The sequence below is a fragment of the Empidonax traillii genome, unplaced genomic scaffold, assembly GCF_003031625.1.
Source record: "Empidonax traillii isolate 1590-97213 ecotype Southwest subspecies unplaced genomic scaffold, ASM303162v1 scaffold22:size5013007, whole genome shotgun sequence".
In the NCBI taxonomy this organism is placed as follows: domain Eukaryota; kingdom Metazoa; phylum Chordata; class Aves; order Passeriformes; family Tyrannidae; genus Empidonax; species Empidonax traillii.
In genome coordinates, this window is record NW_020955215.1 from 1,663,592 (window position 1) to 1,691,505 (window position 27,914).

The following is a 27,914-nucleotide window of genomic DNA, read 5'->3' on the forward strand; positions in this document are numbered from 1 at the left end:
AGGGAGGGGGGAGATGATGTTTTATGGGATGTTCCCGAGGAGCAAAACTTTTTTGTCCCACAGGCACCACAAAGTTCTCTGCTGTCATTTAAGGAGGACACATTTGGTTTCAAACCACGGGCCAGTTCCACAGTCCCTGCAAATCAGAACATCTCTGTTTGACTCATGGAGCTTTGCTGATTTAGACCAGCTGAGACACTGACCCTCTATGTTTAAACAAAGCTCATTTTTTCTCACTAGTGCCAGGCAGAACAGCCTCAGCTTTGGCTCTGGCAAGGATATTTCAGCAGGGATGCTCTTTACATGATTCATCCTTCACTAGGCTGAACTTTGACAAGAACTGCAACAACCACTGGTCACTGTGGTGGGTCTGCGGGCACAGTCACCTGGATCCCAGCCCCAAAGTGCAGAGCCTAGCCAGTGGCACAGCACCAGCTGCTGCAAGCACTGCTTAAAAAAGCCCCTCTGGGGTGTCTTTGGCCTCATCTCAGGGCCCCAAAGGGCACTGATGGGGACCAGACAGTCTGAGTGCAGGGACGCTTCTATGGGGCCAGGCAGCATCCCTAAGTGAGGTGCTGTGGATGGCCAGAGAAATGGGTTGAGATTTTGGTGTCCAATTCTGCACCAGGCAAAGCCATCAGAGCTTCCCTCTCTCCTCTTCCCTGTCCTCGATAGCCTGGTGTCCACTTGTCATCTGGTACAAAGAGGTACAAAGAGGTGAGACTGTGCTTTTCCTCATGTATGAAAAGAATCACAGAACCATAGAATGTTAGGGGGGTGGAACACAACTTAAAGATCATCTAGATCAAAAGAAAAAGGGGAACTGACCTGAAAAACTACTGAAAAGATCCTTCCCTGGCACACTGAGCACCAGCCACATGTACTGAGAACAGGCAGCCCCATGGAGTGAGCAGAAGGGTTTTGGGAACCGGTTCTCCCCTGAGCTTGCAGTATTTCAAACAGGATGAAGATTTACCTCCTATGAACTCGGGGCTGAGGCTCCCCAGGAGCCCTGCAGGAATGCTCGGTAAACAAGCAGTAAACTATTCATTGCCCCGGTGATGGATGCCTCGAAGGGATTAGAAGAGGAAGATGAGCTCAGCATTTGCAAAGAGCAGGGAGGAAATAAATGTTCTGCATTTAGCAATCCCGTGCAGGGGAGCATGGTCAGGGAAGGGGAAGAACTTGGAACAGGGTCTGTCTGTGAAGACCCAGATGGGTGTCTGGCCACTGGTTGTCAAAGCAAAGAGATCACTTGGAAAAACTGCTCCTACTTCCCTCTGCACCAGCCCAGACTGAGAGCTGAGGTCGGTGCTCGCCAGGAAGCAGCTCTCACTGCAAAAATGGGCATTTATTGCTCTCTGGTGGCGAGATGGGTGCCCGGGAGAAGCTTCCTTGAGAGCTTTCTACTGCCTCTGGTCACTCTACAGTGTTTTGTTTCTCTTCCAGCCACATAGTTCAAGGTACTTGAAGGCAACTTGCTGCCTGCTGGGCAGTCGGCTCTCCTCAGGCTGCCAACAGCCCAGGCCAGGCCAGGGCAGTGCAGCTATCTCTCCTCACCAAAAGTTCCCCCTGTGCCCCATCAGCACCCCTGCCCAGGGGCTGGGTGTGCCACAGTAAAGCCAGTGTGTCCAGCCTCACCATCTGCTCCTCGGTGCTCCTGCATCCCGAGGGACTCTGCAGCCAGAAAAAAGAGGACTGAGGAGGGTACAGGGCTACAAAGCCTGGGCCAAGTCAGGACTGACAGCTCTGAGAATCAGTGTCATTTAGGTTGGAAAAGACCTTTAAGGTCATTGAGTCCAACCATTAACCCAGCCCATCCAAGGCCACCACTAAACCATGTCCCTTAGTGACACATCTACACATCTTCTAAACACCTCCAGGGATGCTTATTCCACCACTTGTCTGGGGAGCCTGATCCAGTGCTCTTTTCCCATGCTCTTGCTTTAGAGGTTGAAAGTGCAGATGGGCTGTGAGGTAGAAGAGGCCACCGGGCTGCTCCAATGCCAGAGCTGAGGCTCAGTGACAGGGCTGGGGTGTGGGAGGGCTCTGCCTCCCCCAGAGCAGCTGTTTGTCTGCGTGTGGGTGTGGTCCCCAGGCAAGGCTTGACCGGCCACTCCTCATTTCCCTAATTCTGTCTCTCACTGACAAAAGCTTTGGTGGTGCTTTTTACAAAACAGGGGTTTGGCAGAGGTATAGGTCACAGGCCTCTGTGGAGAAGACAGGACAGAAACCAGACAGGAATAAATACAGGAGGTGCTATTCAAGTTAAAACACATTTTGGTCGAGCTGAGCTGCCCCACAGGACCTGAGGTGTGTGGGGCAGTTAAGGGCACAGGCAGGCACATGGCAGCACTCTCCTGTCCACATCCTTGACGGGCCACTTCTGAAACACCATCAGTAGCTCAGTCCCAGTGCACCACATGCCCCAGCACCACTGCTGGGGCCTCATCTTGCCCAGGTGCCCAGCCTTGATGTGCCACCTCAACTATGGTGCACAGCCCTGCTCCTGAAAAATAAGGGCAGAGTCCAAAGTGCCTGTTGGGGACAAGGAGGTCAAACACTGCCAGCTCTTTAGGACGTGGTGCAGGGCCCCTCCTGGGCCGGTGGAGACCACAGGACCTGTGCATGCCGCTCCTTGACGGCTCTCACCGGAGTTTTCAGGGTGGCAGATGGGTCAGACGACGTGGCCTCCTTCGCTCAGCCACCGGGGCCGGTACGTGGCACAGCCTGGTGTGGCCTCAGGGCCCCGTGGGGCAGTGGGGATGGCTCCCAGCTTGGCACGGATGAGGGCCTGAAGGTCCGGGTCTCCCAGCTCGGTCGCTGCAGCGAGGGCCAGGAGGAAGTAGGCTGCTGCATCCTGCTCATCCTAACCATAAAGGACGGGGTAGGTGTTAGGAAGTGGTTTTAATTGAAGGTCACAGGGCTGAAGGGAACTGGAGCAGAGCCCAGTGGTTCCAGGCAGAACCCAATGACACTTGGTTTCATTGAAATGGGCTCTGTATAATCACAGCTAAGTGCCAGCACTTCCTCCCAAATTGCCTTTCCCCCTTAAAAACCCGGTTGTGCCAGCACTGGGAGCATTTATTCTAAATCTGCAGATAGGAGAGAGAGTCACAGGTTGCAGACACGTCTGCTCTGCCAGGGGATGTGACACTTCACCTTCAGCTCTCCGTCAAGGCCAGAGTGCTCAAGACAGCACCATGGAAAACATCATTTCTTACCTTCAGCTTGTGCAGGGTCAGGTTGCCGAGGTGGCAATACACCTTGCAGTAGTACAGGGCCTCTCCTGAGCACTGCAGCAAGGGGGGACGCATGGCAAGTGTCTTCAGGTAGCAATCCTCTGCCATCTCATACATGTGCAGATGATAGTAGACTGTAGCCAGGCGGTGGAATGCAACCAGCTCCTGCAATTGATCTCCTGGAAAAAGAGTTGCTGATACAGTCAGCCTGCAGCACTCTCAATCCATCTCCCACCCGGCCTGCTGAAACACTTTGGATGCATTTTCTCAGCAGCCTGGGGGCATGGATACCTTCATAAGGAGACAGTGAGGTGGAGAAAACTGAGCCATGGGTAGGGTTGCTGATACCACAGCTGGACAGATTGACCCAGGAGTATGTCATCATTTCTTGGGTGCTGGAAGGGGCTTTTACAAGAGTGGTTCCATATCAGACATTTATTCTGGCATTTTGCCCATTCCAACTACTTCTTGTAATGGGAAGGGGTGAATTTATTAGAAGAGCCAAGGCAGAGAGGAACTGCTCAGTCCTGTGCTTTCATCAGACTTCCCAAGCTCCAGTGTAGCAACAACCCTACATTGTCACACAGTTTAAGAGGGGAAGGGGCCTTAAAAAGATGTTACCATTTAGGGTATGAAAGGGTCCAGCAGTATTATGGAAGAAGGAGATCCCCCTTTTACATGCAGACTGTTCTCATGCGCAGGAGCCAGTGACTCCCATACCCTGTGGATGTGCACAACTTACCAACCCTGAGGCTCAGCCTGGCTGCCAGGGTAGCAAACTCCAGTGCCTTCTCATAGCCTTGCAGCCTGATCTGCAGCTCTGCCAGCTTGTTGAACAGCCGTAGCTCTGTCTTAGTGGCCTTTAGTTTCCTGGCCAAGGGCACAGCACCTCCCTAAGGAGAAAGAACAGTGAGTCCAGGGTGTTCCTGAAGGTATCATCAATGCCTGCAGAGGGATGACAGAACAGCAGGACAAGGACCAAGTACTTTGAAGGGCAGGTAGAGGATGGGGTAGTTGAGCACTGCAGGTTTAGGTTCTAGTCCCTTCTTTCCCCTGAAAATGAGTTTCATATCTCAGAACATGGTTCTCAAAACCTGAGCCTCACATCTCTGCCCTTCCTTAGGTGCTTCAAAGTCCAGAGGAGTGACCAGCTCACACCTAACACCACCAGGATTTGTAATGTGAGCACCCTGTTCCCACCCCCCAGACAATCTCTGGGGAGAGCTGCAACCACTGCAAAACATGTCTGTGTCCAGGCCTCCCACTATGGCACACTCAGGACCACCCCATCCCTCTCCACCCTCCATCCCTCCTGCCTAGCCACACAAAACTTCAGTCAGCCCTGGGGAAAAGCCCCCCACAGCCATCAATCCTTGTGGGGACACAAGGACAGAAATGCTCCAGGGGATCAGTACCCTGTAGAACTCCACCGCTCGATCTCTGTTCCGGCTGCCATTAAAAAAGGTATCGCCTGCTTTCTCATAAAGATCCATGGCCAAGGAGAAGTTCTCCCACTTCAGAGCAGTCTGAATGGCTGCCTAGAAGGAAAAGGAACTAGAGTGAGAGTCGGAAAGAGACATTTGCACATAGACATTAATGTGATTAAATAAAAGCCATATTTTATTAACTGCTCTTCCACTTTGCAGCTCAGCTGATAAAATAATGCTAGAGATGGAGAGAAGCCAGTAGTCTTCTACTCCAAGACGTCTCCAATGACTTCCCTGGCATTTACCCCTTATCTATGTATATTTCAATGGGAACTGGTCACTTGGCACCTCCAGCTTCCTTTGGCACTCCTATATTACTTTCTTACTCAATTAATTCACTTACTTTCACTCAAAAATATTCTAAACCCAGTGCATAGAAAGAAAGATGGGAAATTCAGGGCCAGATAGCACCTGAGTGTAGGCAACAGCTCCTCCTTCCTGCTGCAGGTTTACACTGCTCATAAGAACTTCCCCTTCCAGGTCTTCCAGCCCCAAAAGTCTCTGACCCAGAAGCAGTGATGGGAATGAACCTAGCCAGGGTGGGAATGGGACTGCTCCACCCACCACATCCATACCTGAAAGTACATTTCCACCAGCTCATCCTCCTGCATAAGATAGTAGAGCCTTCCTGCCTGCAGCCAGGCCTCTGCTGCTTTCACAGTCTCCTCAAGGTCAATGAAGATCCTTAGACTTTGTTTGGTGCAATCCAGGGACTGTCTCAAAGCCCTGTGATGGTGACAGGCAAGAAGCCATTACAGAGGAATCACAGGACACTCCCAGACATCGCCTGTGAAGCTCCCACCACCTCCTCATGGCAAACCTGTCCTCTCCTCTTATAGTTGTCAAAGTTTAGAGACAAATGGGGAGCACAGCTCTAAGCACTGTGTCCTGGTAAGATCATGGGGGTCCCCATGCTTTACTGCACATGTGTGTATCATCTGGCAACCTTAGGGCAGTCCAGGACCCCAGTGCTCCAACAGGGGCTGTTCCCCACCCCTGTGTGGTTCCCCTGGTAAACAGAGGTTTGTCCAGGTCACCTGCAAACACTATTTGCCCCCCTACACTAATCCCCAAAGTCACCCCCAGCTTTATGTGGGAGCATAGGTGAGGAGTTCTTGTAACTTCATCTCCTAGACAGCATCTGGCACCCAAACCCACAAGCCTTCCTATTGTTTGTGCCTTGCACAGTCAAAGAGGCAGATCTGTATCTACCTAAGGAAGACCTTACATCTCCTTTTCAAGCCCCCAGTCACTGGAGGACATAGGGACAAGCAGCAGAATGAGCCAGTGGGTTGGATTCAAAGTCAGCTGTGGGAAGAGTCAGGCAGTGCCCAGGGCATTTTGTTTGCTTGGTGTCTCTCCTGCTGGCAACCAGGCTCCAGCTGTCCTTTGAGTCCAGGGAATGGGGTGCTTTGTGATCTTAAATAGCACCATCCACATGACAGGCATCTGCTTCCTAAATACCTTCCCTCTAAACTCACCCTGACCTGACAGGGGACATGAATGTCCCAGTTAGGGATAGCCCTTGCCCATTTGTCCTTCTGGGACACGGGAACTAGCTCTCCACTGTTTGACACATTTGTCTTCAAGGACTGCAGTCTGTTCAAGTCTCTTTCTCTTCTCTCCTGCCTAATGTAATCAGTCACCTGCAGGTGTCAAGCAGGAGATTGAAAGGTGAGCTGACAGAGAGTCTTAAGTACCTCCTAGGGGACCTTAAGTACCTCCCTGGGGAAAATATCCCAGTAGATATAGGAAGGGCAGACTCAGCAGCTGGAGGCTGAAACCAGACATATTCAAATAACAGATAAGGAACCTATTTTTACTGGTGAATGGTGATTAATCACTGGAATAGGCCTCCAAAGGAAGTAATGAATTCCCTGTCAGTGGGGTCCCCTCTGATGAAGGCTGGATGTCGCTCTGGAAAACGGTGTCTGGCTAGTCCCCATTTGTGTCTGGGACAGCTTTTGCCTGGCTGTCACAACACTCTGGTTGACACTGAACTGTTCCCTCTTCACAGCACAGTGACAGCTCATAAATTTCAGAACCAGGGCATAAATTTCAGTCTGCAGGGCAGCTGGAGCCACCGCACACCTTCCCACTCACTCGAGGGATGCCCCAAGAAAGCCACTGCTCTTGCTCTGGGTGAGCAGGGACTCCGCTCTCACAGCATGTAACAGGCACAGACAGGACTTACTCAGATGTGCCCAAAGCCTGGTAGAGCTGACTGAGGGCCTGCCTGGCGTTGCCTTCCAGCTCTCTGTCCTGCAGCTGTTGTGCCAAAGACACCCAGTGCTCGTGGTAGGTGATGCAGGCCTGGAGATCTGGGGACACTTTGCTGTAGAAATGGCAGAGAGACTCAGTGATGTGAAGCTGACCTGCATGGTACAGGGAAAGGGAAAAGGACAGGTCAAGGGGCTGTGTTAGGGAGCTGGCAGGGTGCTGCTCAGAGGTGAATGCTGCCCTGGTCCCCACCATACTCACTCCTCACGTTATGCCACTTGAGGGCAAAAACCAATGCCAGTTCATAACAGAGTTTGCCATCTTCCATCCTCTGCCTGTCCACCATGGCCTGTGCCAGCCACAGCAGCACCTGCACCAGCTCCATCTCCAGGTCTTGGCTGCCCTGGAGCGCAGCGTAGAGCTGGGCTGACTGGAGCAGGTAGAGCTCGGCCAGCTGGCTGGCCCCGTACCCCAAGCTCAGCTGCCCCAGGTTAGCCAGGGCAATGGCCTGATTCCTCTTGTTCCCGGTGTCCTTGGCCTTGTGCAGGGCCCGGAGGAAGTTCTCTGCAGCCGCCTGCACCTGCCCTTCTCCCTTGAGGGCAATGGCCAGGAGGTTGTGCACGGCTCCGCCCTGAGTCACACTGTCCGTCCCACTCAGGGACCGCAGGAGCTGCCACAGGATGTCTGCAGCTGGCCCTGGCTGGCCCTGCAGGAGGTACATCCACCCCAAAGAGAGGGAAGACTCAAAAGCCTCCTCCTCGCCCATCAGTCTGCTGAGGGCTACAGCCCTGGCTGCATAACAAACTGCGCCGTCCAACACCCCGTGCTGGAGGTACATCCTGGACAAGATGGCACACAGCGTCCTCTGGGTGGGCACAGCTCTGCTCTCACAGCAGAAGTGCAGTGCTTGCTTGAGATAGAAACAAGCCAGTGCTGGGATGCTGCTTCTCTCCAGTTGGCTTCCCAGTAGTTTGGAAGTATTTTGGAGGATGAGGCCAGCTCTCCAAATGGGTGTTGGTGCTCCCTTGGTGCCACTGGGAGCAAACAACCTGGCGGAGGCCAGTGCAATATTTGGCAGGTACTTCTTGTCATACAGGTAGCTCAAGATGGCAGTGGCATCCAGTGGCCCAGAACTAGTGTCTGGGCCGAGCAAAGTGGTGGTGAGACACTGAAGATGCTCCATGAAGGGCAGCACTTCATCAGTTCTGCCCAGCTGTAGGAAGAGCTTGACAATGAGGAAGCAGACCCGTGCCTCCAAGGGAGCATTGCCCACAGCAATGGCTTCCCTCAGGACGTACATCATGACTTCCAGCTCATTTTCAGAGCTGAAAGAGCGGCCAGGCAAGCAGACAAGCAAGGCCACCGTTTTCCCCAGCAGGGAGGAGAACTTGTGCTTCATGTTCTGTTTCAAGTAGATGGAGGCAAGGGTCACGTGCAATGCTGCCAACAGGGGCAGGTCCTGAAATCCCCTGTCCAGAACACTCATGGCTTCTTCAAAGTAGACTCGAGCCTGGGAGAACTTGACCTTTTTGATGCAGAGCTTACCCAAGAGGAAACAGAGCCTGACATGAGCCCAAACTGAATGAGTCCTCTTGGCCCAGTTCCTGGATGTCTCAAGGTAGAGGACCAGTTCATCCTCATCAGAGAAACCATAAAAAGTGGAATGGAGAAAGGAAAAGCTGAGATCATATAGGCTTTGAAAACTGGATACATAACTATCTTGGTTAAGGAAGGTCAGTATGGGGTCAAAGACATCAGCATCATCCATGTGTCCAGCATTCAGGTCAATAAAGAACTTGGGATAGTCAAAGTCATCCATCTTCTCCAGAAGAACATCTTCTAACATAGAAGGGGCTGATTCACTCCCTGGGCTGGACAGCTCAGAGGTGCTAGTTGTAGCCAATTCATTTATTTCCTCCCAAGACTGGAGCAGTTGGATATCTTTACTGGCGTGGAGAACAGCCTCTGTAAGGGACAGGAAAACCATAGCAAGATTAGGAAGAAATTCCTTCCTGCGAGGGTGGTGAGCCCCTGGCACAGGTTGCCCAGAGAAGCTGTGGCTGCCCCATCCCTGGAAGTGTCCAAGGCCAGGTTGGACAGGGCCTGGAGCAACCTGGTCTAGTGGAAGGTGTCTCTGCTCATGGTGGGAGGGCAGATCAAGATGATCTTTAAGGTCCATTCCAACCCAAACCATTCTACAATTCTATGATGTTACCTCATGTCAAAATTCACCCTCAGAACTGAACACAAAAGCACCCCATTCTGTCCCCTCCTCGTACTCACCGGATGGTACTTTTGGGAACATAGCTGCAGGTTCAAAACCATCTATACAAAAAGACAAACAAAAAACAAATAGTCCAAAGCCTTGATCAGTGTTAATGTGCAGACACAGTTCCCAAAACCTTATAGAGATCTCCTGCTGCTCTGCTAAACTCGAGACCCTTGTGTGGCTTCTAGCTGCAGACACCACAGGCAGCTGCAGACACCACAGGCAGCTGCACTTCGGATCCCTGGGATCTGCTGGGGTTTGGTGCTGTGTCAGACCATGGAGAACAGCTTTTAGCTGGTGGTGAGGTGAGGTAATGTGATAGTCATCTGGGAACAAGCAGGTCTTACTTTTCACAGGTAGGGTTTTGTCACCTCTCTCAAGAGCCTTGTGGTGTCTAGTCAGAGGTTTTCAGGTATGTGTGTGTCTGTACCTCAGGCTCATTGTCCCTCATCTGGCTCCTCTGAGAGTCCCCCTGAATCCCAGGAATCCCAGGCTCAGCCCTGCATGGCCACATTGTGCTTCTAGGCAGTGAGAAAGCAAGAAATAGAGACACAGAAACCAGCTGAAGTCCAAAAGCCACACTGCAAGCACAGAGAAACTGAGCACCCAGGAGCACCCAGGAGCTCATGTAGCCAGGGACTTAAAGCCAGGATCAGTGGAGGCCAGAACCTGCCAGGGTTCCCCACAGCTGAGAAGCTGCCCTGGGAGCAGAAAAGACCCCTACAAACCGCAGTGTGGCAGGGGTCACCTCTTGAGGATATCTGCAGCCTCCATGGCCAGGCTTTGGAGGTTGGCTCTGCCACAGCACTTCTCTCCACTGCAAAGCCCAAGCAAGGAGCTCTCCAGGCACTGTCCAGCATCATTCTCCACGGGGACCCAGGTCTGGGCATGTAAGGGGAAGGGACGCTCACCCAGGCGGTACACAGAGGTGATGTCAGTGTGTGCCAGGTCCCCGAGGAGGGTGGTGAAGTGCTGCTCGTCACCATTGCACGGGAGGCGCAGCAGGGGGGACTTTTCTTCTTCACTCAGAAACACCAAGCTCTTTCCCCTGGGGTGAGGCAGATGTCAGGAGAAGACAGTCAGTGTCTCCCTGGTGCTACAGCTGTCCTGTAGGATGGGATTTTTCATCCCTCCTTTTCCTCCCACCATAAAAGTTCTGCTGCAGATGAACACAGGATTTTGGACACCTTCCCCTTCTGGGTTCTCCATGAAGGAACCAGTGGATATCAGAGGAAAGGAGCTATTGGTCTTTTTCTTTAATCCAGAATCCCTTTCTGAGGCCAAGACATCATCTGATCTCCTCTCTGTTCTCTGGAGTGTCAGAGAAAAGTGCTTACAACTTACCTTGGGTAAATGACTGAGTAAGGAAAGCCCAGCAGACATGGCAACAGGTTAAGACCTTGTCCTCCCACACACACTCTTGGAGGAGAAGCCTTTTTGGATGGGCACTGAACTGGAGCTGTATCTTTAAGCCACCCCCAGAGACAACTGTCCAAGTTGTCAGAATGCGGTTGTGTCACCCTTCTTCCCTCTTCCTTTGTCCTTGAGAGAGTATTGAATTCTGCTCAGGGAGAAACTATGCCAGTGGTCATTCTGCCTTGACAGAGATCCTACAGAAAGTAAAGAGGCAGAAGGAAGCCAAGCATGACTTGGTTTCCTCATTAGGGATTGCTCATCCCACCCTTGGCAGACTCACAGCACCTCAGACAAAGCTACAACCTGAAGACATTTCTAGGTGGAGTGAAGCCAGTTTGTCTGGTACACAGATGTCCTGAGCTGCCTTAGCATGGAGCCAGGTTAGCCCGGGGCCAGATCTGTTCCTCTCCAAGAATCACCTGAGGCAAGTGAAATACGATTGCTTTGTCTGGGCAGAAACTGCTGCAGCCTGTTGGCAGCAGAGCCTGGCCAAGGCTTCTCGTCAGACCTCAAATGGATTCTCTGTGAAGGTCTCGCAAAGCAAATTACCTGCCTAGACTCTCATACAGCCTTGAGCTGGGACTTGGAACCTTCCCTCCATTTTCTCCTGAACATAATGTAATGAGTAAACTTACAGAGGTTCACAATCCTCGGGACTTATGTAGCGGGTTGGGACAAAGCCAGTGCTCCCACTGCTGAGGGATTTGCCCACAAACCACGGGAGTCCAGGAATGAAGAAGCCTATGACTTCTATGCTGTCTCCTTTGGAGAAGCTCAGTTCATCCCATGCTGCTCCTCTGTGGTCCTCGGTGGCGGTGCACCTGCCTTTGACTGGGAAACCAAAGCAAACAAGGGCATTTTAGCGTGAGGCCACTGCTAAAACTTTCATGCTGGAAAAGACTTGGGCAAGGACAGACCATGATTTCAACTTGAGAAGGCTGCTTCTCTCCCCTAAGATTTATTGTGCTCTTTGATTCCAATCTCTGCCATTTCTTCTTGAGAAATGGATTATAATAAAATATACAGGAGAGAGGGATAAACTCCACACAGCTGAAGGCTGAAGCCTCTGAGAGCTGCAGTCTGGAAGATGACTGGAAACATGAAGCTTCACAGAAGCTGCACTGTCTCAACTCTCTGCCAGGAGTGAAATCTTGAACAGCATAAATGTCCATCACACTACTTGCCAAATTCACACCTGCCAGGACCTCCCATGTCCAGCATACTCTGAACAGGACTGGCATGGGGCTAACTGATGAATGGTGGGCACGGGTTTCATGTGCACACTTGTGGGACCCTCATTATTTAAAACTTCAATCCTGAAAGAATTAAACGAGACATAAAACTGTAGTGGAATAGGAAAACCCAGTGGCAGAAGGATGCCACCAGCAGCCCTCTGTACCCTGCGTTCCTCATATCATCCTTCAAAGTACACACGCTGTGCAAGCTCTGTTGTCCATTCCAGAGGGCCCAGAGATGCCATATTCCCTCATGGTGTGCCATTGCCAGAACAAGAGATGAACCCTTTGCATTTGTGGCCAAAACCAGACTTGCAGGAGCTGTGCCCTTCCCTGGGATGCTGCCTTACATGGGTATCACTCACCAACTCGCTGAGAGGTTGTCCCACTGATCTCCTGGGAGATGCCAAAACTCATAGCATAATTCTTCAGGAACCACCTGCAAGGCAAAAGGAAATCACACTGGTCCTCTCTGAGCAGTCCTGTCCTCAGGCCAGCACCAGGGATGGTGTCACACAAGCAGGACAGATGTTCTGTTCCCTGGGAGTGCCGGCATGACCCACACAGCCAGCACAGTAATTCCTTGTAATGGTTTTACTGGGCTCAGAGGGCAGTTTGCACCTCAAAGCTGCAGCCTTACACACCATGTTAAGAGCAGGATAAATCTGCCAGGCTGTAAGGAGGATTTCACCATGTGTAAGAGGAGCTGCAGGTGTCTTTGAGGTTCAGCCATGTGACCAATGTAAAGCCCCACTTTGTCTGGCATTGCCTAAATTTTTTTCTCCACTTATTCGTCTGTAAATGACAGATAACCTCATGTACAACCTAAATCAGTATCATATAGGAATGATACCCGAAGTACAAGTATGTCCTTGCTCTGTCTCAGTAACAGACCTGGTTCCAGTAGTTGTCTTTATGCATTATGTACACCCTGATGGAATTGTGAGGCTCTTTCCCATTGCCAGAGGCAAGAGCAGTTTTCCATACCAGGCTTGGTGCCAGCCCATGCAGCAGGATCAGGAAAGCATCTTGGCTTGAGCCTTACTAATTCACCAGTTTACTTACTGGTAAAATGGGTGAGGTATTGGCTCTAGAGCTGTCATGGGCACCACGCCTCGTTGACCCGTCAGTAAGGACATCCCTTCCCATTTTGAGTCCTCTCCAACGTTCTTCACATGGATCAACTCATTCTTGCAGAGCTGTAGGCCTTTCTCTGCCTCCTGCTCCACCTTCCAGACACCTGGCATTGCTCTGGAGAAAAAGTTACCTGCAGATAGAAAGAGTCATGCCCAGGTCAATGGCACCAGTGCAAGGCATGGCCCAGGAGAGGGCTGCAACTCAGCCCTGCTGGGACAATTTTGAGGAACTCCCCACATGTGAAGTCCCTTTGCACCTTCCTGGAGGAGCAGATCCATATATATAATGGTCAAATGGTCCTCATCCACAGTGACTCTGATCTCTGTGTCCTCCATCAGGGCACAGTTTAGCCAGTACTCCTGGTCAAACAGAAGTTGCTCCAGGCAGCTGCCCACATATCCTAGGGAATCAAAAGGGAAATCAGTGTTACCATCGTCCTTCACTGGGCAGCATGAAGGGCTCTTTGGATATTTCCCAGTCTGCCATCTGCAACCATGCTGTGAGGCAAAAGCCTCTAATTTTGTCTCCATCCCCAGAATGCAGTAAAAGGATTATCCAAAAGGCATCCTCCTGGGTCTCCTTCACTGATACAGACAGTAGTTTCATAAACAGTCAAAAGACTGCAAGGTTTTCTAATTCATATTCTTCATCTGTCCACCCTGTTACATTACAGTACCTTCTCCAAAAATGCTTCTCACACTGTCTGTTTAGACCTCCCAACACCTTGAAAACATTACCTAAAGTCAGATACGTGGAAAACTTCCAGACTTCTTCCAGGGTTTTGAAGGTGAGGAGGAACCGATCCTCCTGTGCTTGCATGCAGACCAGCCTGGCTGACAGCTCCTACACACGGGAGACAAAGCAGGATTCAGGGGCAGTCCTGAGGCTCTGACAGGGGGTCTAATGGTACTAGACCCTGGAGTGAGACTAGCACTCATATATCAGCACAGTTGAGAGTGAAACTGTGTGAGTTGTTTGCCAGGGGTTAAGGTTGTTCCAGACAGCTGAGTCCTTCCTGGCTCACTCCAGGGCTATCTTTATGATTCCTCAGGCAGCTCAGAGCCTCCAGTATGAGGCTCCTACCAGGAGGCTCAGATTTGCCTCTCACCTGTTATCAGCTCATTTCCCCCATCCTTGCAGTCCCCTCCAGAGTCCTAATGTGCAGGAGCACACCCTGCAGTGGCCTTGGAGGAACTTCTCTTTCTCAGCTAGGTTTGATATCCCATCACACATCCCATCCTGCCAGGAGCATCACAGCACATGCTCCGCTCTGCCAGGCTGGGGCTTCTACCTTGAACAGGGCACAGACACCTCTGTCGTCACTCTCCAGGGCCCACAGCTTCTTTCTGGCTGCTTCCTGGAGCTGGGAATTGCGGCAGCCAGAGGAGCGACTCTCAACGGAGAAGAAGAGTGATACCTCTGGAAACAAAAAAGTTAAGGGGGTTAAGGGGTGGAAGGAGCTCCGTGGCACCCAGAGCTGCCTGTGCCAGGCCCAGCAGTGCCTCCAGCCTGGCTGTGATGCTCAAAGAACACAAACCCAGCTCGTCCTCCCCCTTCAGCCGCCAAGATAAGAGACACGAGGGATGGCAGGGGCCCAGCCCTGCTGCGTCCAACCACTGGAAATTTGGGAGATTCCACAGGCATCTTACCTGGTGGAAAGCCTTCCCCAGCAGCCAGCAGCACCGAGGAGGTGTCGGGGGAGCCATCTCCTGCCTCAGGAGTGGGGCTGCTTGGCTCCGATGCCCCGGCCTTACCTAGCGAGGAGGGGACACACAGAACAGCTGCTGACAAATGTTGTGGCAGAGGTTTAGGATATCCTGCCTGACCTGAGAGCACCTGAGGGCTCAGCCCATGGGTTGCACTGCAGATCTGGCTTGGATTAGGTGAATCTGCTACCAACCTACAGTCATGCTCAAGATTGGAGGCAAGATCCATGGGATTGATGTGTGTTAACTACGTGACACCCTTGATGATGGGTTTCTTTCCCATGCTGGAGGGGCTTTGGAGTGAGGGGACTTTCCCTTCTTGCTTTTGGACAGACCCTCACTGAGCAGATCTGTTCGAAGGCTGTTTTAGAGGAGACTTCAGAGCAAGAGCAATTCCCCAGCACAGGACAGTCAAGGCCTTGCAAAATTCTTTACTCATCAATTTTGACAGTCAAAATGAGATTTTCTTCCCTGCCGGGTTGGTAACTGATATCCAAGATGCATTCTCTCTGCTTCACACATTGTCAACTATTGCCATAAAGGATTCAGAAACTGAAACTTTAGCTGGTAATTACGTTAATGAAAGCTGAGGCACACAAAAATCCAGCTTGCTTTTCCACAGATGTATTGGCTGTGGAGGGATAACAAGATTAAAACCCAATTTTTGTCAGTAATCAGATTGGACTTGTAAGACAAACAAGGACCCAGATATCTGGAGCTGGAATATGCAGCAGCTTCTGTAAGTCACTTCTGTGACCATAACTATACTCTACAGTTCTTTTAATTCAGCCAGCTTTGCTAGTTAGTCAAATAAACTGTTATTTGCATGCAGAATTATAATCCTTATTTATAGTGAGCAAGTAAAAAAAGAATGGCCCAAGGCTGCACATGTCATGAATGAGCTTTTCTTTGAAAGAAAAGGCTCTACATTTCTCAGCAGTTGATTTGAACACACTTAACAAAGGACCTCATCTAGCAGCTCCATCCCCTTCCACACGTGGGGGAAGCAGAGAAGGGGAACTGAAAGGAGACAGAGGCAGAACTAAACCCAAACTGGCTCCTGCCAGGCTGGGCTCGCCTACCAGTTGCTCCACTCCTCCCTCTCCTCCTCCCCTCCCTGCATCCCAGCAGACCCTGCCAGGCAGGGGCTGGGTCCCACTTCCCTGGACATGGGTACCTGATGCCATGGTCCTCTCCTGACACCATTTTCCCTGGTGTTCAGCTGCAGTTTGGTGCAGATGGTCCCAGCGGGGCAGGAGCACGGGCGAGCGGGGACAGCAGGAGTCACACTCTTCTCCTGGGGAAGACGGAGTGTGGGCAGAGGCGTTGGGATCCCCAGCAAGATGCTCCCTGCCTGAGAGGTCTCCACAGGATGTGCCAGTGGAGGCGGCAGGTTGGACACTGCTCTTGGCACCTCCGTCAGTGGCAGGACAGAACATGACTGTGGGTCTCCAGAGCCACAGAGGAACGAGGACTTACTTGGGTGAGCAGAGGAATGGGTTTGCTCTCACGGACTCAGTGTTTATTTTTGTTTGGGCCAGGCTCAGAAAGGGAACTGGGAACTGTTTTCAAGAGACCAATTGAAACTGCTGGTGAGGAGTCCTTCCCAGTCGTGCCAATGAGTCATTTACCTCCCTGGTGCTGAAATATTTTGTAACAGTGGGCAGGAAACAGCCCCAGCCCAGAGCCGAGTGCAGGTCCCAGCACTTGGGGCTGCACTGCTGGCAGCCAGGGCTGAGTGCTCATGGCACCCTCTGGCACTGGCTCTCCTGGGGGACACGTGGCCACAGAAGCTGGCCCTGAGCCACCTCCCTCCTCCAGCCCTTTAGCACAGCCCCATGACCTCATTTGGACACACTGGTGCAGGAACTGTGCCTTGGGGGCTGGCAGCACCCCTTGGGCTCTGCAAGCCTTGCAATGCTTGGGGGACTCCTGGGCAGCAGTGGTAGCCGGACAGGGGTGGCAAGGGGCTCCTGAAAAGCCAACAGCGTGCGAATAAACCAACCCCCTGAGTCATCCTCTCCCCTCCCTGGCCAAAATGTCCTGCCTCATTCCCTACACACCCTAATCCAGTGCTCAGCAAGAAGAGGTGGCAGCAGGAGCCACCTCAGGAAAGGCGGGCAAACAGCCAAAGGGACCAGCGCTCAGCAGCAGTGTCTCCCCAGAGGCCCCGTCCAGCAGGACGAGCTCCACAGCAACAGGTCTCACAGCCCAGCTCTGACCCAGCAGGGCCATGGCATCCCCACAGACAGCTTACCTGTGCATCCCAGAGACAGGTCCTGGTGCCAGGGGGTCCCCAGGCAGCAGCCCATGTGTCCAGTGGCACCACCAGCCCCGGGGCAGTGGGCTGGAGCTGCTGCTACTCCTGCCCAGCCGGCACCACGGCCCGGCCACAATGCACAATGCGCCTTTTGACCGGGCACCGGCTGCCAGCACGGCGGGGGCGATGGGCACGGAGTCAGGGAATGGTTTGGGTTGGAGTCACAGAGTCAGAGCATCGTTTAGGGTAGAAGAGACCTTTAAGATCATCCAGTCTGACCCTAAGCCTAGCACTGCCAAGTCCAACACCTAATCATGCCCCCAGGTGTCTTTTAAATCCTTCCAGGGATGGTGACTCCACCACTCCCCTGGGCAGCCTGTTTCAGTGCCTGACAACCCTTTCTGCAAAGAAATTTTTCCTAGTATCCAGTCTAAACCTCTCCTGGTACAACTTGAGGACATTTCCTCTCATTCCCTTGTTCCCTGGGAGCAGAGCCTGATCCCCCCTGGCTCCACTCTCCTGTCAGGGACTTGTAGAGAGCAAGAAAATCCCCCCTTGAGCCTCCTTTTCTCCAGGCTGAGTCCCCCCTACAGCTTCCTCAGTCCTTATGGAGAGTGACTCTCCAGACCCTTCCCCAGCTCTGTTCCCTTCTCTGGACACACTCCAGCCCCTCAGTGTCTTTCCTGCAATGAGGGGCCAAGAACTGGACGCAGCACTCGAGGTGCTTCACCAATGCCCAATAGAGAGGGACAATCCCTGCCCTGGTCCTGCTGGCCACAGCACTGCTTGTATAAGCCAGGATGACATTAGTCTCCTTTGCCACCTGGGTACACTGTTCCATCTTTCTTATTAGCCCCCTTTAGCTATTAAAAGGCTGCAATAAGGTCTGCCCAGAGCCTTATTAGCCTTTCTTCCTAGAAGATGGGTTCCAGCCCTCCAATCACTTTCATGGCTCTTCTCTGGATCCCCTCTGACAGGTCCATGTCTTTCTTGTGCTGGGGGCCACAGAGCAGGATGCAGCACTCTGGGGGGCTCTTACCCCATCCACTGGCACTGCTGCCCTGTCCTGGGCCCCAGTTACCCTGGGCTCCACTCTCACCCTTCCTTTGGGACCTCATTGCCCAGCCCACATGGCTCATTCCTCTCATTCCTCCCATGAGCTGCAGCATGGAGAGCCCCTCAGTCTGCCAAGCCTGACAAATCTTCCAGCTGGTGCCTCCAGAGAGCTTCAACACTGATCTCTTCCAACTTCCAAAGCAAACCCTGTTCCTGACACCACTGTAAGCACCCGCCTCACCTGCACGGACACCCCACTGGGCCCCATCCAGCATCCCCATCCGGAGCTGGCCGTGTTCCTGGACCACCTTCCTGCCCGATGCTTTCCTTGTTTCACCATGGGGGCAGCTGCCAGCACTGCCCACTCCTCACCAACCTCAGCAGAGCAGAGCTATGTCCAAGCAAGACACAGGTGAGTTCTCTGCAAGCCCAGACACTGTGAGCTCCGGTGGGGCTGGCAGGGCTCACCTCATCTCTGAGACCAGGGATGTCTGAACCCTAGATCCAAACACCAGGGACTGGCTTGGCTGCTGTGCAGGATCCCCTGGGCTACACAGAATGAGTCTCATTCCCTCCTCTCTCACATGCTTTGACCTTCCCCCCTTCCAGAACCAGGACTCGGTGCTGGCTGTGCTGTCTCACTGTGCTGTGGGTGGAAGATGTCTGCAGAACATCTCTGGGGAAGAGCAACACAACCCCTTCAAAATGAAACCCAGAAGGTCTAGGCAGAGAAGTTGGAGTTGGGGAAATCTTTTAGTGATGGACCTTTACATCAGAAACCAGCCAGTGCCACCACAGTAGTGATTTGTTTCCCATGGTTCTCCAGGAGCATGGATGGCTTTTCCAGACTGCCAGGCTGCATCCCAGTGCATGGCAGTGCCTTGAATTTATCTAGAGTAGTGAGTAATTACTCTAGTGAGTAATTTAGGCCAGATTGGATGCATCTCTCAGCAACCTGGTCTAGTGGAAGGTGTCCCTGCCCATGGCAGAGGGGTGGAACGAGATGAGATATAAGGTACCTTCCAACCTAAACCATTCTGTGATTCTATAACCCAGAGAGGGTATTTCTCACCACATTCCCATGCTGTGACAGGGACTGCCTGGCCCCACTGTGATGCCCCTTTAGGGTATGCAAAGCAAGAGGAGTGCTCAGCTGTGGGACAGCTGTGGCAGGATGGAGTCCATCTTCATGGAACTGGCTGGGAAATTTCAAACAAAAATGAAGTCAAACCAAAAGGCTCTGCAGGGAAGGTTGCACTGAAGGTTGCTCCTGTGCAGCCCTGGCCACCATCCTGCCTGCCCAGGAGAGGAGTGAAAGAGTGGGGATTCCTAATCCTTAACAGAAGAAACTAGATGTCAAATACTGGGGTTGCCTGGAGAAGGGACCATCCTCTTCATCCACCTCCTGAGCCCCAGATGTCAGGGAGCTGCAGTGCTCTCCTGGCTCTCCTGCAAAGCTGAGCAGCTGCAGGGACCTGCGCGAAGGTGAGTGCTGGGACGGGCCGGCTCTGCTCTCCCTGTGGCAAAGACACTGTCTGTTCCCATTGCTCACTGGCCCTGCAAAGCTCCACATTTAGAAAACTCCCCCAGCTGACCTAGGCATGCTCTGAAGGTGCAGAACTGGAGGGGGAATTCAGATCCAGAGGCAGGTGTCAGCCTGCTTGTGCTCAGAGCACACAGCTGGAGTTCTGTGACGCAGGCAGTCACATCTTTACGCAAAAGGTGTTGCTGTTCTGGGCCCAGGTTGTCAAAGTGGTCACTGCCTGAGCAGGGCAGGGTGTTTTTAAACAAAGTTTTTTGCTTCACTCAGAAGGCTCTTGATTTTATCAATACTTGCTCACCAATTAGCAGCAAATTCTCCTACACAGGAGAAAATATTATTTTAAATAACCAGAATTAATTTTTTAATTTTCTAAACAAAAATGTCTTCCTTTGTGGATTTGAAATTTCTTTTTGCTTTAAAGTTTACCTTAATAACTTAGCAACCAAACCCATCCTTGTACAAGCAAAGGTATCATCTCCTGTTTGAACTGAACTGGAATTTGCCTTTTGGCCAGTAACCTGAAAACCTCCTGTTCTACTTCCTACCTCTCAGCATACCAACCCTGGATCTACCCTGGAGAGCCCCCATTGCTGCTGCTGAAGCTGTCAGCCTGGCCTCGCTGGAAAATACTTCCTGATAAGTATGGAAGCAGTTTCCTGGGATCTCAGCCTGTTCCAGCTGGGGGTCTCTGTCTGTGTCAGCTCTCCAGGATCTCTGCTCCCACTGTAAACCTGAGCAGGCTCTGCAGGCAGAGTGCCAGCCGGCCACACTTCCCTACCCATGGCATGAAACAGGAGGGAGTGTGGCTGTCGGGGCACCCTTTGGCTGGGGGCCAGAGCTGCCACAGGCACAGCAGGGCTTGTCACACAGCACCACCCATCCCTGGGACCAAATCCACGTTCCTAAATCCAGCATGTCTGCTCTGATTTCTGCTGTGAGTTCCTGGGTACAAAGGACCCAAACCAGAGCTGCCCTTCCCCAGTGTGCTCATCACCGTTGCCTCTGAGCCTCAAATTCAGCCGGGACGAAAAACACAGACTTCTCTGCCCCAACCTGGATTTCCACAGCCTTGTCCCCGCACTGGATCTCTCCGGACACCTGCAACCTCCGCGTCCCGGCTGTGTTTGCTCAGCTGGGGACGAAGGGCACGGGCAGGCGACCAGCACGCAGCGAGAGACCCGGCGCGGCGGCTGTACTGACCTGCTCCTGCACACACGCCCCTTGCTCTGCTCCCCAGCACCGCTTCCCTCGCGGAGGACTCTCGGCCACGAAACTCCAGCCTCTCCGAGCCGGTTTCCCCAGGGGAATGCTGCCGGTGCCGGGTCGCAGCGCGCACCCGTGCGTGTGCACGGGGCTGTGTACGTGTTTGCGAGGCGGGCGAGCGTGCCCGGCACCGCCACTCCCTCACACGAGGAAAGGAATTTCTTCCAAGAGCGGCTTATCATCTTGGGAACCTCCGTTTCCCAGCAGAGCTGCCGGCGCGGAGGTCAATGAGTTACCCGGAGTTATGCTATAAACAGCCCGGCACTGCCGGCACTGCCGGCTCCCCAGGGGAAGCACGAACGCCCAGGCACCACCTTCGCCCTGGCTCTGCAGTAAACAAGGGCTGGCGAGGGGGATGCCCGTGGGCACAGTGTCAGGGGCTGTCGGGGCTTGGCTCAGCCCCGGCGTGGCCACCTCGGACACAGCTCTCTCCCACTCCAAGCGGCTGTTTTGCACGAGCAGCCTCTCCCGGACTCACCTGTCCCCTGATCCCAGCCCCGGCGCCGCGTCCTTGGGGCTGGTGACCTTCCGTCCGACTGCCTCTGCGACACCAAAGTCCTGGGAGAGGCATTGCTGGGTGATCCCGGCGAGGTGGCAGAGTCGCCCAACCCCTTCTTCCCTGACAGAATGCAAATACAGGCACACAGAACAAGAGATCTGTGGACCCAGCAGAATTTGTGCTTCCTGGCTAAACTCCTCAACAGAGGAAAATACAGGAGGGGGGGAGGGGTGTTGTGTGTGGTTTTTTGTTTGTTTATGGTGGGTTTGGGGGAGTTTTTGTTTGTTTTGTTTTGGGTTTGGGGGTGTATTTTTTGTTTGTTTTTGTTTTGTTTTTGTTGTTGTTGTTTTTGTTTGTGTGTGTGTGTGTGTGTTGGAAACAATTAAACAGCTAATATCAATCTTCCCCAATATTTTTGTTTCCTTCTGGGAACGCTCAGAAGCTGGCCGTTCCTTGGCAGTTGAAAACGAAGCCTCATTGCTTTTCAGCTTGTTACTTAAAAATGAACCTGAAAGAGAAGGAAGTCGGCCTAAACTCGACTTCAGTCAAGGAAAAAAACAAACAAGATGAAACATTTTGTTTCAGGCCAAAACCCCGTCCTGCTTCATGGGTTTGATTCTCTGGTTTGGGTGGGGGGATCCATTTTGGTGTGAAATGGAGTAGAGTTTTCCTTCCCTCTGCCCCTGAAAGCCCACCCACAGCCCAGCACCCACTGCAGCGGGGGGAGGGGGGTCACTGGGACACTGGCAGGAACATGAGGGCCAGTGGGGACATTTCCTCGTGGACATTTCCTCATTCCTTCACTCTCTGCTTTTGTTTTCACCCTCCGCAAAAGGACAGAGCAGTGATAAGCACCTGCTCACCCCATGCTTCCAATCCTCTGGCAATCCAAGACCCCTCAGGCTGGAGTCATACCTTGGTGACAGGAGCATGGGGGACAGGGACCTGTCCCACATACCTCCACTTAAATCTTTGCATGCCCAAGAGTAGCCTTGGGACAGCATCTTCCCTGCTGTGCTGGCAGCTGGGGGCAGCTGTAGAAGGGGGGGTTCACGCACAGCTGCAGGACACAGGGGAAGCTCAAGGGTTTTGCAGCCAAGTTGGTGTGGTGAGTCCCTGAATGCAGCCAGACTGGCCTGGCTTTAAAATATTTCTTTTCATTGACAGACCTCACTCAGGAATTTTCTCCCACCTCCAAGACTTCTGTTACTTTCTGCCACACATGGCAATCCAAAGCTGCAGCTGCAACTGGAAATTTGCTCCATCCCGCAACTAACGGGTTAAGTGGCTCCGGGGCTGAACTAAGCTGAACTCAGCGCTTCATTTTCAGAAATGCTGAGGCCTGCTCCTCTTGCATTGTTTTCAGCCAGAGCTGGAGGAAGTAAGCGCTCTTGGAAAACTGGAAAACTGGCCGTGTGTGTCAGCCGTGCCCAGGCAGGTCAGGAGGCTGAGACCACCCCTTGGCACACCGGGAGCTGTGCAGGGGGCACCCAGGCTGGTGCTATGAGGTCTCCTCCCTGGCACTTCGGTGTGAACCCCGAGCATCCTCCCCGCTCCTGCCTCCAGCCACCGCTTCAAAGGGAGCAGCGCGGCGTCACCACCCAGGGGAGCCTCCAGACTGTATGGAGACAGAGCCAGGGAAGTGGAGGCCACAGATAAGGCATGGGAAGGAAGAAGGAAGGACCAGAGCCAGTCAGCTGAGCTCCAGGGTTGGAAGATCACTGCAGCCCCTGCCTGGAACTGTGTTGCTGAAAGAAGCCTTTTAATTCACTCCTGTGCAAACACCTGGGTTTTTTTCCAGTTCAGCTTGCAGGAAGATGTCAGGGAAAGCCCCATCATGATACTCCATGTACAGCTGACTCAGAGGCACTGATTTCACTAGAGAGAGCGTACTGATCATAGAATCATGAAATAATTTGGGTTGGAAGGGAGGGACCTTAAAGATCATCCATTTCCAATCCCCTGCCATGGGCAGGGACACCTTCCACTAGACCAGGTTGCTCCAAGCCCCGTCCAACCTGGCCTTGAACACTTCCAGGGTTGGGGCAGCCATAGTTTCCCTGGGCAAACTGTCCAAGGCCTTACTACCCTCACAGTAAAGAATTTCTTCCCAATATCCAATCTAAACATACTCTCTCTCACTTTTAAGCCATTCCCCCTTGTCCTGTCACTACATGCTCATGATATGGTGAAGGAGAATGTGAAGGAGTAGCAGTCACAAGCCTCTCACAGGCTTTTTGAGCTCTCCTGATCAGTGCACAGTCACTGCTCCAGAACTGCTGCCTTCCTTGGGCACCCTCATCCAGGCACAGGCAGAGCTCCAACCCCATCCAGCACCACCACTGCTTTGGCAATGGTTGCAGGGGGAACAGCCACAGCATCACATGTCACAGCATGTGTGACATGCTTCTTTCTGCTTCTAGAACAACTTCTTCCAAGGTCGCAGAGCTAGCCTGGACCTCGTGTCCTCTGCAAGATCTGAGCTAACAGCTCATGAAACTGCTGTGCACCCTCAGGATACTCCTCCCAGCTCCCTCTGATTCCTGTCAGCTCTCTCCTGCCTGCACCACAACAAGGTTACAGGGATGAGGGGTGGGCTGCCAGGCTCTCTGCCCCACAGCAACTCCATCCTGCTCAAGGACACCTGAGCCCTGGCAGAGGGCACAAAGGGACACAAGAAGATGTGTCATGAGCTTCTGACGCTCACAGTCTAAGAACATCACACATCCCCAGGCAGCCCAGCTCCATCCCTGACTCTCCTGGGATGGAGCAGTGGCTGCTTTCCACATCACCTGCAGAAGAGGTGCCTTTCCATGGTCCCTGTAACCAGCCCTGTAACCTTTTACCCCAACACCACTTTCTCAGCTCTCCCACTGCCAGGGAGCTTGGCCCTGTTGTGCACCCAGAGTAGATGCCCGCCCACCCACCCTAAGAATCAGCCCCACGAGTGGACTCACAGCTGCCAGCCAGCTCCACCCGCTCTTCACAGCAGAGGAGGGTCCCCAGGCGATGAAAATCGTCTCCTGGCCACCTGATCTCTCTTGGCTGACGGAAGAGCTGATGTAGAAAGGTCCCTCAGCTCCACCCTTCCTGCTTCCCTATCTAGTCATGGCTTCTGTCCTTGGCCTCTCATCCCTGCTCTTCTCCCAGGCTGGAAGAATTGCTGCCCAGCAATACTGGCCAGAACACTGAATGTCCTTAAGTATATCAATAATGCAGGAGAATTAATGGCAGGCAGCTTGTAGGAAGCTACCAGCCTCTAAGGGGCACTGAATGTGGCCAGGCAGGAGACTCCCACTGCATCCCCCGAGTTTGGGATGCAGACCTTCAGCACACAAATTCTGCTGCTTCCGTGGATGGCATGATACAGCATGAAGGGCAGGTTTAGGTTGGATGTTAGGAAAAGGTTCTTCCCCCAGAGGGTGGTTGGGCACTGAACAGGCTCCCCAGGGCAGTGGTCACGGCCCCAAGGCTGACAGAGCTAAAGGAGTGTTTGGACAATGCTCTCAGGGGGCACGGTGGGATTGTTGGGGTGTCCTCTGCAGAGCCAGGAGTTGGAATTGATGATCCCTACAGTCCCTTCCAACTCAGGATATTCTCTGATTCATGGCTTTGCAGGGTGTGATGGTGCATTCATCCTCCACCAGGAAGGGCAGAGCTGCTGGGATCAGCAAACATCCCCTCTGAGGAGCTTGTCCTAAGCTTTGCAATAGGAATGCCTGACTCCTGCCTTCCTCTCTGTGCCCAGGGTCACCGTAGGGACGTCGTGCTGTGTTTTGGGCTCGGTGTTCTCTCCAGCAGCCCTGGGGAGAGCTCATGGGCTGACACTACCCTGCCAGCAGTGCACAGTGCAGCCAGACTCTCCCTCCTGTATATTAACTGTCAGAGCCATTAGATGGCAGCAGGAACCGTGCCACCAGCATCCCAATATTGCAAAAACGGGTTTGGAGCCAGTTCCCAGCCGTGCTGCCCCCAACCCTCCGCACCAGCAGCTGCACCTGCTCCTCAGGCTGGAGCATGGGGTGGGAAAACAACCCCGAGCGCGGTGGGGCTGCAGAGCTGGGCTTGCCAGGAAAAACGAGGGCAGGCTCCGAAATAGAGGACCAGCATCTGAAGCAGCAACGGGGACACAAGAGCCAGGTCAGGAGGACTTCTCTAATGAAGATGACTTTGTGGAGCCCATCTGCAAAGGAGCGCTGGGAGCTCACAGCTGGGAGCTGCCAGTTGCTGACTCGGTAGTGAGCAGTCAGTGAGGCCACACGCAATTCCAGAGGTGATTTTATTGTTCCTGTGTTAAAGACACCCCGGGTCAGGTAACACGTCAGGCAAACCCTTCAAGGGACATGCAGCCAACGTTCATTCAGGTGGTGCCTCGGATAGAGCCGATTGAAAATCAGAAGGAAAAACTGCTCCAAACATCAAAGTTGTTCTCCTCAGAGAGGTTTCCAAAGGAAATGCATTTCGCTTGGAAATGTCTCTAGAAAATGAGACTTTCAAAATATTTCATTTTAATTTTCAATTTCCCTCCATTTCTCCCTTCTAGTCTCTCTTTGCCTTTATTATCCTCCCCTGCCTCTGCTTTTACCCTGTTCCCATTTTGCCATTGAAACAGAAATAAACAGGACAAGGAAGGAGAATGAAACATGACAAAGTGAGTTCACATGAACCACCACATCTAATTCCCACAGCTCAAGCTCAAGCTTAACCATACAGTGAGGGGATCATATTTAAAGAAATCTTTTGATAAATTGAAAAAAAAAATCAATATTTTTAGACTTCCCCCTGGAAGAAAATGAGGGAAAACTAATTAAGAAATTAATTGCTTATGCTGATCTAGGGTTTTTTTTAAAGCTCTTAATGATCCAAGCTGCTTGTAAAGGTGTTGGTCTTGATGCCATTTCCTTTCAGAAAGCAACAAAGCAGCTCAGTGAGGCTAAGTATCTTGTTTTGATATTTTCAGGGTGGAACATTTTGATTTTTAAACTTTCAAAGCTTTGCTGCTTTAATTTTTTGTTCATAAAGCCGAGGCTGAAATCAGAATGAAAGCTTTCAGTTTAAGCTAATTAATCCAAACACTTTGATTCAAAGCCCGTTGTGTTTGCTCAGTGGTGTTCTCCGGGAATTTATTTTAAGTGTCTGCATTCCATTTTTAGACTGCAGAGGAAAAAAAAAAAAAAAAGAGAGAGATATTTCCTAGAAAAGAGATAACCTGCTGCTTACCTGGGGCAAGCCATTCTGCAGCTTAGAATTGCAAAAAGAAATTATCTCTCCTTAATTACATCGTTTGGCCTCCTCCTGTACTGCACAGGCAGCATGGTCTGGAGACCTGGCCTGTCCCTAGAGCAAGGAGTGCCATGTTCCAGGTTGTAGGTCCCCTAAATTCTGGAATCAACCCAATTCTCAGTTTTTCCCACGAAAAAAAAAAGTGAGCAACAAAAGGAAAACCAAACCATTGTGATAATGCTACTCCAGCAATAAGAAAGAAACAGCAATTGCCAATGTGAATTGCTGCTTCTGAGCTCCCCAAGGAGCTGTGGGAAGACGGGAGGTGTGCCAGGAAGCTTCCTTGAGTGCTGAGGTCTCAGGGCTGGGCTTCTCACAGGTGGCTCATGATGGGCAAGGCTGTCCATTAACAGCATCTCGTGATCCTGACCAAACTGCTGATGGAAGGGAGGAAGTTTCTTCTTCTATCAGTCCTTGCCGCTTCAGGGCAACTTAAAAGGGAAAACTAAAAATAAACCAAACTTCCCATGACCTTTAATGGGTTGAAACATAGTTGGCAATGGGAAAGCAGGTCAGGTACCTCGGGGCCAGAGCTGCAGCTGGTATAGAACTCCCTTTGCATCGCTTTGCTGATGCTGCTTGGCAGGAGCTGCCAGCTGGACTTTACAGGGTGGCCGTCCCTGGTGGGTCCCTGCAGTGCACACGGACTCAGCTTCCCATGCAAAAGGGAAAACAACCCATGCTGAGTGTGAAAGGGAACCAAAGCAGCCCTGAGATGCCCAGCCTCAGGCAATAAGCCCAGATATTGCCTGGGAGCCCCAGCCTTGCTGCATGCCGCAACAGCCTGCTCCTTGACTATTCCTGCATGGGAACATGAGCTCTCCCAAAGGGTTGGAGGGTGAAAGACTTGCAGGTTTTAGGATAGACACCAACTTTCAAAGCCCTAAGGCCTTTGGCATCACTCTGTTAGTCTAGGTCATGCAGCACCTCCCCTCCCCTGGTGTCCTGATTTTCAGGAGGGGAGGAGAACATTCCTAACATGGAGGACGAGTCACTCTGGAGCTTCTTCAGCACTTGTTTTCACTCATCTGCTGTTGGTTTGGGAAATTCGTTTCATCTGACCCAGAGACTCAGCCTTTGTGATGATAAGATGGATAATGCCAGAGGGCCTGTAGCCCCTCACGTGCAGGAGGATGTAGCTAAAGGATGTTGCCATCCCTTCCTGGCTTTGCAGGATTGCTACAGGTTACAGATGGGCTGTGGTGCTTCAGCATCGCCTGGACCAGATCCAGATCCCAACCATTCTCCACTGTCTGGGTATTTATTTTTTTTTGCTGAAACTATTTGCACAGCACTAA

The 27,914-nt window shown here is 52.2% G+C and overlaps 1 protein-coding gene across 3 annotated transcripts; it reads right to left on the bottom strand.

Annotated features, from left to right (window-relative positions):
- Positions 1 to 1,380: 1,380 nt before the first annotated feature.
- SH3TC2 (SH3 domain and tetratricopeptide repeats 2) lies at positions 1,381 to 20,908 on the bottom strand. Of its 3 annotated transcripts, XM_027901504.1 has the most exons (19): positions 20,772 to 20,862; positions 18,497 to 18,726; positions 15,890 to 16,009; positions 14,656 to 14,760; positions 14,298 to 14,425; positions 13,744 to 13,849; positions 13,263 to 13,406; positions 12,935 to 13,136; positions 12,235 to 12,308; positions 11,270 to 11,465; positions 10,130 to 10,266; positions 9,233 to 9,274; positions 7,211 to 8,914; positions 6,924 to 7,104; positions 5,305 to 5,455; positions 4,658 to 4,780; positions 3,985 to 4,135; positions 3,225 to 3,421; positions 1,381 to 2,869 (listed from the first exon to the last, which is right to left on the bottom strand). In XM_027901504.1, exons 3-19 carry the CDS (start codon positions 15,897 to 15,899, stop codon positions 2,678 to 2,680), a joined length of 3,843 nt encoding a protein of 1,280 aa, XP_027757305.1. In that variant the 5' UTR covers positions 15,900 to 16,009; positions 18,497 to 18,726; positions 20,772 to 20,862; the 3' UTR covers positions 1,381 to 2,677. The 3 variants fall into 3 exon arrangements, with proteins under 3 accessions (XP_027757305.1, XP_027757314.1, XP_027757296.1); XM_027901513.1 differs by lacking the exon at positions 18,497 to 18,726 and having other exon boundaries at positions 20,772 to 20,908; XM_027901495.1 differs by lacking the exons at positions 18,497 to 18,726; positions 20,772 to 20,862 and having other exon boundaries at positions 15,890 to 16,186.
- Between the last annotated feature and the right edge of the window lie 7,006 nt (positions 20,909 to 27,914).

Bases quoted from the DNA above. Each gene is read 5' to 3' on its own strand.
- SH3TC2 (XM_027901495.1), bottom strand. From the start codon at position 16,151: ATGTTCTGTCCTGCCACTGACGGAGGTGCCAAGAGCAGTGTCCAACCT. The intron at 13,850-14,297 runs GTAGAAGCCCCA...TCCCGTGTGTAG, and splicing joins GTGTCTGTGCCCTGTTCAAG to GAGCTGTCAGCCAGGCTGGT. The intron at 2,870-3,224 runs GTAAGAAATGAT...CTTTATGGTTAG, and splicing joins TGACCCTGCACAAGCTGAAG to GATGAGCAGGATGCAGCAGC.